This window comes from Stegostoma tigrinum, chromosome 4, assembly GCF_030684315.1.
Source record: "Stegostoma tigrinum isolate sSteTig4 chromosome 4, sSteTig4.hap1, whole genome shotgun sequence".
NCBI classification, from domain to species: Eukaryota; Metazoa; Chordata; class Chondrichthyes; order Orectolobiformes; family Stegostomatidae; genus Stegostoma; species Stegostoma tigrinum.
In genome coordinates this window covers 51,904,547-51,918,698 of record NC_081357.1, presented here as the reverse complement: position 1 = coordinate 51,918,698, position 14,152 = coordinate 51,904,547, and the positions used below count along the sequence as shown (strand labels likewise).

Below are 14,152 nucleotides of genomic sequence, written 5' to 3'. Positions count from 1 at the left end.
AGGAAGGGATGGGTGAGAGGAAGAACCGGTTAGGGAGGCAGAGACAGGTTAGACTGGTTTTGGGATGCAGTGGGTGGGGGGGAAGAGCTGGGCTGGTTGTGTGGTGCAGTGGGGGGAGGGGACGAACTGGGCTGGTTTTGGGATGCGGTGGGGGAAGGGGAGATTTTGAAGCTGGTGAAGTCCACATTGATACCATTGGGCTGCAGGGTTCCCAAGCAGAATATGAGTTGCTGTTCCTCCCACCCATCCTCCTGCAAAAATTCCATCCCCTATTCCCAATTCCTCCACCTCCGCCGCATCTACTTCCACGATGATGCATTCCACTCCTGCACATCCCAGATGCCCAAGTTCTTCAAGGACCTCAACTTTCCCCCCACAGTGGTCGAGAATGCCCTTGACCGCGTCCCCTGCATTTCCCGCAACACATCCCTCACACTCTGCCCCTGCCACAACCACCCAAAGAGGATCCCCCTTGTTCTCTCACACCACCTCACCAACCTCCGGATACAACACATCATCCTCCGACACTTCCGCCATCTACAATCCAACCCCACCACCCAAGACATTTTTCCATCCCCACCCTTGTCTGCTTTCCGGAGAGACCACTCTCTCCGTGACTCCCTTGTTCGCTCCACACTGCCCTCCAACCGCACCACACCCGGCACCTTCCCCTGCAACCGTTTTTGTGCTACATTTGCCCCCACACCACCTCCCTCACCCCTATCCCAGGCCCCAAGATGACTTTCCCTATTAAGCAGAGGTTCACCTGCACATCTGCCAATGTGGTATACTGCATCCGCTGTACCCGGTGTGGCTTCCTCTACATTGGGGAAACCAAGCGGAGGCTTGGGGACCACTTTGCAGAACACCTCCGCTCGGTTCGCAATAAACAACTGCACGTCCCAGTCGCAAACCGTTTCCACTGCCCCTCCCATTCTTTAGATGACATGTCCATCATGGGCCTCCTGCAGTGCCACAATGAAGCCACCCGAAGGTTGCAGGAACAGCAACTCATATTCTGCTTGGGAACCCTGCAGCCCGATGGTATCAATGTGGACTTCACCAGTTTCAAAATCTCCCCTTCCCCCACCGCATCCCAAAACCAGCCCAGTTCGTGCCCTCCCCCCACTGCACCACACAACCAGCCCAGCTCTTCCCCTCCACCCATTGCATCCCAAAACCAGTCCAACCTGTCTCTGCCTCCCTAACCTGTTCTTCCTCTCACCCATTCCTTCCTCCCACCCCAAGCCGCACCTCCATCTCCTACCTACTAACCTCATCCCACCTCCTTGACCTGTCCGTCTGCCCTGGACTGACCTATCCTCTCCCTACCTCCCCACCTATACTCTTCTCTCCACCTATCTTCTTTTTTCTCCATCTTCGGTCCGCCTTCCCCTCTCTCCCTATTTATTCCAGCACCCTCACCCCATCCCCCTCTCTGATGAAGGGTCTAAGCCCGAAACGTCAGCTTTTGTGGTCCTGAGATGCTGCTGGGCCTGCTGTGTTCATCCAGCCTCACATTTTATTATCTTGGATTCTCCAGCATCTGCAGTACCCATTTTTACAGACCAAAGCTGAACACAGCATTCTAAAATCGGCCTCACCAATGTCCTGTACATTTGCAACATGATGTCCCGACTTGTATATTCCGTGCACTGACCAATAAAGCATGTGTGCCAAATGCCGTCTTCACCATCCTGTCTATCTGTGACTTCACTTTTGAGCAACCATGCAAGTTTGACATGACAGCTTAGGTTGGTCAAATATAATGTGTGACCTTTCATTTGTGGGAATTCATGGATCCAACTGGGCTCCTGGAGGACCACATTTGCAGGACGTGCTCCCAGCTGCAGGAATTTGAGCACTGAATTTGGAGGTTTTGTAACAGCCAGAGATGCTGGCAGAAATAGTAGGCTGAGAGTTGCATAGTGAGATAAGAATAATAGTCCTTGGTATCGACTGTATGACATCAAGGGGCCCCAGCAAAACTAGAATCAATGGTTATCGGGAGGAAACCCCCTGCTAGTCGGAGTCCTACTGGACACAGGAAGATGGTTGTCGTTGTTGTTGGTGGTCAATCTTCTCAGCTTCAGGACATCTTTGCAGGAGTTCCTCAGGGTAGTATACCAGGACCAACCATCTTCAGCTGCTTCACCAGTTACCTTCCCTTCATCATAAAGTCAGAAGAGGAGATGTTCAGCACCGTTCTTGAATCCTCAGAAACTGAAGCAGTCCATGTTCAAATGCAATTGGATCCAGACAAATCAGGCTTGGGCTGACAAATAGCAACTAACATTTGCACAATACAAAGGCCAGGCGATTATCACCCCCATTAAGTGATAATCTAAACACCACTTCTTGACATTCAGTGGTCTTGCCCTCACTAAAAGTCCCACTATCAACATCCTGGGGGTTTACTATTGACCAGAAATTCACATGCCATGTCAATACAATGGCTATGAGTGCAGGTCAGAGGCCAGGGATACTGCAGTGAATAATTTACCTCCCAATTATCCAGAGCCTGTCCACCTTCTATTTGGCACAAGTCAGGAGAATGACGGAACACTCCCAACCTGCCTGGATAAGTGCAGCGCCAATAACTTTCAAGAAGGATATATCATCCAGGACAAAGCAACCTACCCAACTGGCACCACACTGTCAAAGGACTTGAACTTGGGCCTTCTCCTCTAGAGGTAGGGATGCTGCCACTTCACGTAACAGACCCACAATCCAATTATTTGCACATTATCTTTAGCAATGACTTTACATCCTGGCTGTCTGTTATCTATCCTTGATTCCTTTCTGTTTCTCATGTTAATACAAACTCTTGACAACAATATGGGATTGATTTCCTATTACACACTCTGTCAGTCTCGTCCATGCCTCCACCGCCTTTGTGCTGTCAGGATGCTTTACAACATGAAGTCAGGATGAGCCTGTTTCCTCCGTATTATTAAATAGTGGAATGCTCAGGTCGTCAGGCCGAATTTTACCAGAAATGGACTAAGTCAGTTTGGTGAATTTCATGGATTTCTCTCTATAGGTGTCATTTCTCACACTGTTCTCCAAACCTCATTACCTATGCATCACAACTTTATGGTGTCACACTCGCCCTGTCTTCCTTGTTACCAGAGGCAGAAATACTTACTACTGCTGGGACCTCACATGATCCTCACAGCTGGCACCATTTCTAAAACCCAGCTATGCATCTTGATGCATACTGCCAGCGGGAGCTGCCCACCATGTATACAGTAGGGGTGGAACCAAAACAAAAGCTTCTCAAAGCACAGAAGTAATAGGCCTGACATTTCAAACACAAGTGCACATTTGCAAATATATTGCTATTTAAGAACCAAACTACACTGGTTGCCTGTCCTCGGTGTTATAAACCCTGTCTGAGGGAGTGATAATCTTTCCCCAAAGCCCAGTATAGCCTAATATTGTCTAATTGCTCAATAGGGGGACTATCACAAACTGGAAAACCTTCAAAACATTAATTCTTATTCAACTACAGCAAAAACAAAGAAAAACTAAAACAAAGGTGGGACACCAAAGTGTGGAGCTGGATGAACACAGCAGACTAAGCAGCATCTTATGAGCACAAAAGCTGACGTTTCGGGCCTAGACCCTTCATCAGAAAACGGGGGTGGGGAGAGGGCTCTGAAATAAATAGGGAGAAAGGGGGAGTTGGATCGAAAGTGGATAGAGGAGAAGATAGGTGGAGAGGAGACAGACAAGTTAAAGGGGCGGGGATGGAACCTGTAGAGGTGAGTATAGGTGAGCAGGTAGGGAGGGGATAGGTCAGTCTGGGAGGATGGACAAGTCAAGGGGGTGGGATGAGGTTAGGAGGTAAGGAATGGAGGTGTGGCTTGAGGTGGGAGGAAGGGATAGGTGAGAGGAAGAATAGGTTAGGGAGCAGTCGATGAGCTGGGCTGGTTTTGGGATGCAGTGGGGGGAGGGGAGATTTTGAAGCTTGTGAAATCCACATTGATACCAATGGGCTGCAGGGTACCCAAGCGGAATATGAGTTGCTGTTCCTGCAACCTTCAGGTGGCAACATTGTGGTACTGCAGGAGGCCCGAGATGGACATGTCGTCGAAAGAATGGGAGGGGGAGTTGAAATGGTTCACGACTGGGAGGTGCAGTTGTTTGTTGCGAACCAAGCGGAGGTGTTTTGCCAAGCAGTCCCCAAACCTTTGCTTGGTTTCCCCAACATAGAGGAAGCCACAACGGATAAAGATGGATTCGTTTCTGGAACAGACAGGCACTGCTTGACTTTCGAACACCAACAAATTTTACAGTCAATAGGTGATCAGTACACCAAGGTCCCATTGATTGAAATAAAAAAACCTAAAAAATTCTTCTTCTGAAGAAGGGTCACTGGAGCTGAAATTCTGCTTTTTTACCACAGATACCGCCAGACCTACTTTATCTCAATTAAGTCCTGTCTGGCATGGCATACCCACACTGCACTGATTTATCACATTGATGGTGATGTTCCTCATGCTCAGTCTCCTTACTGTTTTCCTCTGAATACTGCCTTCACTCTTTGAGCTCTTAAGACTCATTACGTCCCCTATTTGCCTGCCCCTTGTGCACAGCACAGATAGCTAGAGTTATGAGGTGAATTTTGTCTGGACTGCCCTGGAAGGGACCCCCTCCTCCACTGACCAACCCAAACTTTGGAGGCTGACCTGCAGCAGGGTTATCATAATCTTCAAGAATGGGTTGCATTTTTCCATACCCAGTCTCAGTGAGGGCTTTTTAAAAATTCATTTGGCCATGAGATGTAGCATGTATTGTCCATTTCTCTTTGTCAGTTGAGTGGTTTGTTTGAGCCTCCTCAGGGCAGTTGAGAGTAAACCCACATTACCGTAGGCCAGACCAGATTTCCTTCCCTAAAAGATATTAGTGAAGCAATTTGTTTTTTAAAAAAAATCAACAATGATTACATAGCTTCCATTAGGCTTGCTTTTTAATTCCAGATTGTCGTTAAATTCAGATTTCACCATCTAACTCATCTCACCATTTAAAGAGAATCGGACTTTTTTCTCCCCTCAACATCTTTCCATTGATCTCACTCCAATTTCCCAACTGACTCACAATTGCCCAGGGCTGGGAAGATTCCAAACTCATTTTTAATCCTTGCCACAAATTCCATATCCTTGCCCACAGTTCTATTCTTTAGTCAACTGTCTTGCACCGATCCAGTCTGCTTACAATGTTGATATCCCATTAGACCTACAGCTGATCATCTGAATCCATGTCCCTGACATTAGAAAGATCACCTATTTTCATCTCCACAATATTGTTTGCTTGTTTGTGACTCTACTTCAGCTGCTTCTGAGTTGGTCAACCACGGCTGTGTCACCTCTAACCCACACTGTAGGAAATCTAATCTAAGCTATTACTGTCCTGGTTATCGCCCATTCTTTACTTTGCATAAAATTCAACCCGTTCAAGATTTTGTATCCTGTATCCTGTAACAATTGTTACAATTGTAATTTGATTCAGTACATTTGTTTTGAAGCTAAAGAAGGCTACAGTGTTGTGGGCGGGAACAAGTCAGATTCTGTGTGAGCAGTCTATGAACTATACAGAATTCTGTAATGAGTACAAAGCTGAGCTGCCTATCCTATGATAATAAAATGTGAGGCTGGATGAACACAGCAGGCCAAGCAGCATCTCAGGAGCACAAAAGCTGACGTTTCGGGCCTAGACCCTTCATCAGAGAGGGGTCTAGGCCCGAAACGTCAGCTTTTGTGCTCCTGAGATGCTGCTTGGCCTGCTGTGTTCATCCAGCCTCACATTTTATTATCTTGGAATTCTCCAGCATCTGCAGTTCCCATTATCTCTGCCTATCCTATTATTTCCAAATGAAGAAATTGATTATCTTATTTTAATCAACCAATTCAAAAGTATGGTTACCATACAGAATGTCTTGGGTAGGTTAGCTGCAACCAGTCTTTCTTTTTGGTAATAGACTATGCTGCTGATACAACATTGGGAAGCATGTCCCCAGAACGTCTAGGGCTGGAGGTAAGTTCAATATTAATAAGGAGTAAATTGAATCTTGGGATCATTTGTTGGTTTCATCCCACCATAGTAGTAATGTCCTGTGGCTTTTTAATGGCCCAAGGTGTCTGTGGCACCGCAGTGTTCCTTCCGACGTATTAATGAGGCACTACTGTGGTGATTTTGTATTTGTTAAATAACTGACTTGTTGCTGTTGAGAACGCTGACCCACATGCTTTGACCTGTTCCTGACTCATTTTTGAAGGAAAACCATCTGTTATAGTTAGTTGTTTATAGTTGACAATATTTCTATTCTTTCTGATAAGCCTTTTTTGTTAAATCAATGAGCTGAGATTTTAGTTTTCTGCCCATTAACAGTGCTGATGTTGAAATTCCATGATGGAGTGCTGTAGAGTAGCAGTTTAGTAGAGCTGTAAAGAAATCTATGTTTTTTTTAAGAGGCTTCTGATTGTTTAGATCGAATATTCAGCTTCACCATTGACTGAGGATACCTTGATGGATCTGTTGATCTCCCAGGTGTTCTCCGCTAACAATGCCTTCTAGTATCAACATCACTGTTAAGCATTTGTCTTCCTTGAAGGATTCTTAGTTTCCTCAATTCATGTCAGAAAAGATAGTTGTATTTCTGAAATAATTAATCCCTTTCTGATGCTGAAACAAAGTATGTCCATGTGATTATTCCACCCTTGCTTGTATTCTTTGGATAATGTTGCTGATGTATCAGGTTCAGGTTCTCCATGGATGCTGCCAGACCTGCTGCATTTTCTCAGAAATGTCTTTTTTTGATTCTGATTTCCAACATCTGCACTTCTTTGAGTTTTTTTTTAATTAGGTTGAATCATTGATACTAAAGCTGACTGTGCTGTTTTGGAAGCTCTTTGAAACAGAGGATGAATAACAGTTCAGGTTTGGAGTGTCAAAATAGTCCTGCTTTTCTTTTCCTTGATGTCCCATTCCTAAATTATTTTAATAAAGTAATTTAGTTTGCACATGAAATTGTCACACTTATTAAATAAATTTTACCGGCACACCTTAAGCATGTAGCCATTTTTAAGTGTAAGGATATGTGGTGTTAGCTTAGTATACGAGGCCTGGTGTTCTGTGTCCCTCGGCTCCTACATGGGCACAATACTTGGACCCCCAGCAACATCCCAGTCTCTCTGCTGTCCTCTTGGTCCAACACAAACTGTTTGTATGAAAGCCCAGACTATCTAAAAACTCTCATGGCTTCCATCTTGACTTCCATCTTCCATCCCTACTGAATTAATTTGGCCCATGGATAGAGCCTTTACTATTGAATTTTTTTCACAATTGCTGACATGCAATCATATATAAATTTAAAATAATGCAGCTTTCTTTTTCAATCCTAAACAACTACTCGAAATTTGAAAATAGAGGTGTTTTGGAATGAGAAAGTCAAAGCAATATTGTGAAATGAATTGTGCAAGCTAACATATTGAAAATAAACGCAAAATTCTGAAAATACAAAGCAAGCCCATTAGCTCTGGAACAAGAAAAGAACAGTTAATGTTTTTTTGGTAGACACTCTGTCAGGACTGAAATAAATTCCTGTAAAATCATCTTTAACAGCATCAGGCGATTTAATTATGGCTGCAGCATTACTGAAACCGTAGCATGCTGATTAGACCCCTGGGAAGCAGATAGAATGAAGTGTTAATCTGTGTGATACACTCAATAGGTGAACCTTAGCATCTATGGAGGGCTGTGATTACAAGGGGTGATGTACCAGCATGTGGTCGCATAACCTAACAGCAGAGAAATCAGCTTGATGACTTTAGAGAATTCCAACAGGAAAATGCACCCCGGTTTTAAGCAAATTAAACAATAAGGACACTCTAATTTAATATCTGTTTTAGTACAATCAAATCTGTATGCAAATCTTCAGAATCCCTTACTGATAGACAAGAATGAACGTAAAGTGCATACGTGAAAAGAATTTAATTACAGAAATAAATACAGGTGTGTTCAGCTTGATAGAAGATAGAGAATACAAGAATATGTTTTATGGTGATTGTAAATTAAAAGTTTCCTCTAAAAATTAACTTCAGTTTAAAAAATGCTTAAAAATGTATGTAAACAAAAGAAAAATGAAGGGATACATGTTGGTTGCATAAAGTATGGAAATTCATTACCAAATCATGCTTCAAAGAAACCTTCAAACTAAGTTACTGAGAAAGCGACACTGTTGCGTTTGTGTTTGGGCAATGTACCTACAGGGGTGCTTTGGTGGGTGAGAGTCTGTTCGGATCCTTTAACTTGGTGCTGCTCACTGTACTACCAAAGGGCTATGGTAAGCCTCCATATACTTATCTAGCTGTTACCCAGTAATCCACTACTAGCTGCAGCTCCAGTCAAGCTGTGCCAATACAGCTACAATGCTACAGGATCTGTGCAGCAATAAGCAAAATTGGTTGGTGCAGAAAATGTAGGGCAAATCCAACCTGACTAAATTACTGAAATATTTCAAAATGTTATTTAATGTTGGAGTCTGTAATTGCAGCTAATTATTAACTTTGGAACATTCCATTATAAACGTTTGTAATTTTACAAATGTAGATACAATGCATTGCTTAAAATTAAGACAATAATAAATAAGACCGGGATATGTATGTAAATAGATGGAAAGGTAGGCTGGGTTCCATTTGGACACCATACATTAAGAAGTTAATAATTTAGGAATAGATCAAAGAAAACCATAAACCTGCCTCTAGGACTTGGGGGTTTGAAATCAAAAATATATTTGAACAGCTTGTTTTATTTGATAAAATATGATTGAACACAATATGGTCTTTTAAATGCTAAGGGGCATGGATAATTTAAATGGAAGCAAATAACTTCAACTAAGCTATTGGCTACAACATGGATTTAAATTTAACAAGCCTGAAGAAGTTCTAGAAGAGTTTGTGAGGAAACTTCTTTTATGTCTCTTGAACAGTGGATACATGAAACATGTTACCAGAGGGAAGTGAAATGTTTTTGTCAATTAACATGGATGATTGGGAGTGGAATTGAAGCTTTCACTGGATAGATATCACATGAGATTATTGATTACTGACTTCAATGTAGTGGATGCTGAATTTTCACTTCCAAGGGAAGCCACTATTTAGTGGTGGAGATGTGCCTCTAGGTTTAAGAGCTTGTTTGTTAATTTTAGGGATTAGGGGTATTTGTTAACACTGAATTATATAGCAGGAGATCAAGTAAGAGGGTCAGGATCCATAGCCAAATAGATTGTACATTGTGGGAGCAGCTTGTTTGATGCCTGTTTGACAATCTTATAAAACTGAAGTGTTTGCAATCTCCTTCAGATCATGTTGAATGCCCAAGTATACTGGAAATAGGCTTCAAAATAAGTTAAATTACATTTCACTTCAGTAAAATTAAATCTAAGGTTCAGTGTGATTGAAAACTTATTCAAATGAATATTTATATGGCCATGTAACATTATGCAAGTACAGTGTTTATTTTGTTCTTTTCTGAACTCGACCTCCTACAATGGGTGAAAAGATTTTTACTGTGAAACAAATGCAATATCAATATATTTTGATTTCCTGTAATATTGTATTTTAAAGCGGATTAGCCATTAACATTATTAAGTAAATGCTCCTCTGAGAGAATTTTACTAATGTGATGACTAAAAATGCGATGATATAAATAATGAAATTAAGAGGTGACAAGTAAAATACCAACAATAAGTTTTTATATACATCACAAAAATGACAGTATTGATATCGCAAGTGCAGGAGGAGGCCATTTGGCCCGCTATGCCTGCATTGACTCACTGAACATTATATACCTAAGTGTCAATCCCCATGTAACCCATTGTTTATATTTGGATAATAATCAATCCAATACCACCTTGAATATTGCATTTGATACTACCTTCACTCACTTCCAGGCAGTACATTCCATACCATGACTATTACCTGCTGATGCTATGCACAGGCCTTCAGCCCCCTGCAGGTTAAAGTCATCTGGTCCCCCACAGGTTACAGGTTCGTTATTGCATTGACCTAAAGGGATAAAAGTAAGACCATAAGACATAGGAGTGGAAGTAAGGCCATTCGGCCCATCGAGTTCACTCTACCATCTAAATCATGGTTGATGGGCATTTCAACTCCACTTCCCTGCACTCTCCCTGTAGCCCTTGATTCCTTGTGAGATCAAGAATTTATCGATCTCTGCCTTGAAGGCATTTAACGCCCCAGCCTCCACTGCACTCAGTGGCAATGAATTCCACAGGCCCACCACTGTCTGGCTGAAGAAATGTCTCCTCATTTCCGTTTTAAATTTACCCCCTCTAATTCTAAGGCTGTGCTCATGGGTCCTAGTCTCCCCGCCTAAAAGACCAAAGCTCCTGGTTTTGTTCCTATTCTGTTTGCAACTTATCTGATCACGGAAAAAAGAGTGATGCATATCTTAGAAATGGACTTGGGTTTGAAGAGCAAAAGTCAGTAGAAGTTTCAAGTTCAGTTGACCCTGCCTGGTCACGGCCCTCTGGCCCTTCCATGCACGTCACAGACTACAGTGCCCTGCTGTGGACTCTCTTATGGTTTCCTCCAGGCATGGTCACTCGCTGTGCACTATCCCTACTCCCCTGCAGACCAAGGTCCTATGGCCTCTTGCAGGCCACAGTCCTCTGCCCTCTTCAGATCACAGACAATGGCACCCTGCTGAGAAGTGTGAAAATATTGGATGAGGTTAGAATGAGTTTAAGATTAATCTCATCCATGATACCTCTTGTCCTTGTTGGAATAATCTGTTTGCTATTACAGTGTAGACTCACATTTAAATAATGGCAGCTTGGGTGAATTATTGTAGGGCAGTCATTATCATGTCCATAGCAATTGTTACTCCATAGCCAGCCGACCATATTTCTACGTTGAGAAAATGTATTTGGGACATGAACACTAGAATTGAAGAAATGGATTGAAAATTAACAACACGTTGAAATTCTCTTCAATCATCCATGTTCTAGAATTAATATTATTTTTCTCATGGTAGGTGGAGTGACCAACACTGCTCAGTACCAGAACAGACTTATGGTGTATGATCCAAATCAGGTAGGCACTAATATTAATTCCTATATTATGGTGAAATTCCTCGGTATTCTTCTTGGGGTTGAAGTTTTGTTAAGACTGAGAAGGTCTCCATATTAGCCAATATATCACTGCAGCCCCAGGTCTGGAAGTCTGGGCGCTAAACTCAGGAAACTCCATTATTTCCCAGGAAAAATAGTGTCAATTTGCTATTTCCACATGTGGTTATGGAGGTAACTGTGCATATTATAAATGGAGCTGCCTTCGGGAAGTTATAGTTTTCCCCAGTGGAATGCCAAAAACATAACATGTGGGTTTTAGATCTTTCAGATGAAGACCTAAGCCTGCCAGAGTTCTTGGGAAAAGAAGGGTACCTTATTTAATGGATCTAGGGACACCTTTGCAAGAAGTAAGTTGCGTATATGGGAGAGTGTTCTTTGATATTGTTCAAAGAAAGCAGAATTTGGTATATAATGTACGTAGAGTCATGCAGGCATACAGCATGGAAACAGACCCTTTGGTTCAACGCATCTACGCTGACTAGGTTTCCTTAATTAAACTAGTCCCGTTTGCTTGAGTTTGGCCCATCTCCCCCTAAATGTTCCCTATTCATGTACCCATCCAAATGTCTTTTGAACTGTGATTGTACTTGCCCCTACCATTTATATTTGATGAAGATGTCAAACTGTTTAGAACTTTCAAGGGATTTCAGTCTCCTGGCCTTCAACTGTTTTGGTAAAAACAAAACTGCAAGCAGAATTTTTTAATTAAAAAACATCAATGCTTGCTATTCTACTTTGTATGTTGACATAAGCCTCAGGGCCATCAATATAGGATGTGTGCTGAGAGAGATAATAGGAACTGCAGATGCTGGAGAATCTAAGAAAACAAGGTGTAGAGCTGGATGAACACAGCAGGCCAAGCAACATGAAGAAGGGTCTAGGTCCAAAACATCAGCCTTCCTACTCCTCTGATGCTGCTTGTCCTGCTATGTTCATCTAGCTCTACGCCTTGTTATCTAGGATCTGTGTTGTGTAACTGATCTCACAACATTATCATTATCACAGCGGGTATCAATCAGTTAAAAATGTGATTAATAGCTCTAAATGTTTGTAAAGTCTTTGAAAGTGGGGTTATGAATACAAATTGGATTGTAAGAACTGCAGAGATAACACAGCGTGAAGCTGAAGGAACACAGCAGACCAGGCAGCATCAGAGGAGCAGGAAAGTTGACGATTCAGGTTGGGACCCTTCTTTCGAAAAAGGGTCTTTTTTTCTGAAGAAGGGTGTTGACCCAAAATGTCAGCTTTCCTGCTCCTCTGATACTGCCTGGCCTGCTGTGTTTCTCCAGCTCCACACTGTTATTTATGAATACAATTTATTTTACTGGGACTGAGTAGTTGAAGTAATTTATTTGGTGAATACTTTTGTATTGAAGTGTTCTGTTTTAAAAAATAATAAATTCACTAGTAGACTTGAAGAACACTATTATATTTCATCTCAACATTGGTCCTGCAGTCTGACCATGGTGAATACTAGATGAGTTGGCATAAATGATGGAAGGGCAAAAAGTGGTGGCTGAGAAGAATGTACTAGCGTGAGATGTCATGTCGGCTTCAAGAGACCATGGATTATGGGCAGAAGAGGATAGGTTGGCATGGAGATATGAGGGGTCATGGTTTAGCAGAGTGACATGTGTGGTCATGAAGGAAAAAATGGGGGGTGAAAATGGGTGGCATTTGTTGACATTGGGGAGTTGGAGGAGGTGTGTAAGTTAGCGCTGAAAGGCAATTTTTGTTTGCTTGCAGTAGGTCATCAATGTAGGTACTTTCCTCCGCCCATAGGGTCATAGAGCACAGAAACAAACCCTTTGGTCCAATCAGTCCATGCTGAATGTAATTCCAAACTAAACTAATCCCACCTGCGTATTCCTGGCCCATATCCCTCCAAACGTTTCCTATTTATGTACTTATCCAAATGCCTTTTACATGTTATAATTGTACCCACAACCTCCTCTTCCTCAGGAAATTCATTCCACACGTTACCCACCCTCAATATAAAAAAAATTGCCCCTCATGTCTTTTTTAAGTCTCTCCTCTCACCTTAAAAATGTGTCCTCTAGCCTTGAAATCCCCCATCCTGGCGAAAAGACAACTATCATTAACCCTATCTATACCTGTCATTATTTAAACGTGTGTTTGTGTGTGTTGGGGGGGAGTGTGGGGAGAGGGTGTGGGGGAGTGCGGGAGGGGCATCCCAACTCCAGTTGTCAGTCATCGCCCCCTGAAACAAGAATGGAACTGACCAGCGTATTTTCGCTGTGTTTTCCTGACTCTACATTCCTAACTCAGGAGTGAAATTCAGGCCCTATTATTTGTAAGCGCACACTAAAAATTAAACATTTTCCACAATGGAAAAGAAAACATGCCCTCAAAATCTTCAAATGGAGTTTGTTTATGGGGTCTTTTACTGGCCTGGTTAAATGCTGCATCACACAGCAATATAAAAACTGGAAATAAATAACAAAAATAACGTCAGAATTATGTAATTGCTATGGCATAAAAGGAGGCTATTTGGTCCATCATGCCTGCACTGGTTCTGTTACCTATTGCCAAGCTCCTTCCTTTTCTCTATATCCAACAACACTTCTATCCAAAAAGTCATCCAATGCCCTTTTGAACATCTCAAGTTAACATACCTTCGCCACATTTTCAGGCAGTGCTTTCCTTACCCTAATTTTTGTGTGAAAAGAGAACTTTTCTCTCACCCTTGCTATTTTTGCACATCACTTCGTCTATGTCCTCTAGTTCTTCCTCTCACATCTTTATCAGATGCAGTATTAAATCATTCAGGAAGTCCTGGCTCCTACTTCTGGTTTTGATGCTCCCGGTGTGTGAGAAAGAAACATTAATGAAGTTGGGAACATTAAGTTGGATGTGCCAGAAATGCAAAATGCACTCCTTGTGCAATCCCACCTGGAATTTCAGCCCCCTCATCACTAATCTATTGGCTGCATCTATTTGGAAAATATAATTCTTTAGACATCACAGAGACGT

General features: G+C 42.4%; 1 protein-coding gene across 3 annotated transcripts in view; it reads left to right on the top strand.

Annotated features, from left to right (window-relative positions):
* The window catches only part of klhl32 (kelch-like family member 32), a 276,189-nt gene that overhangs the window by 242,891 nt on the left and 19,146 nt on the right, over positions 1–14,152 (top strand). For all 3 annotated transcript variants that reach the window (XM_048532017.2, XM_048532016.2, XM_048532018.1), the window contains one exon: positions 11,062–11,120. In XM_048532017.2, the coding sequence (XP_048387974.1) occupies positions 11,062–11,120 (59 nt within the window). The remainder of the gene's footprint in view (positions 1–11,061; positions 11,121–14,152) is intronic.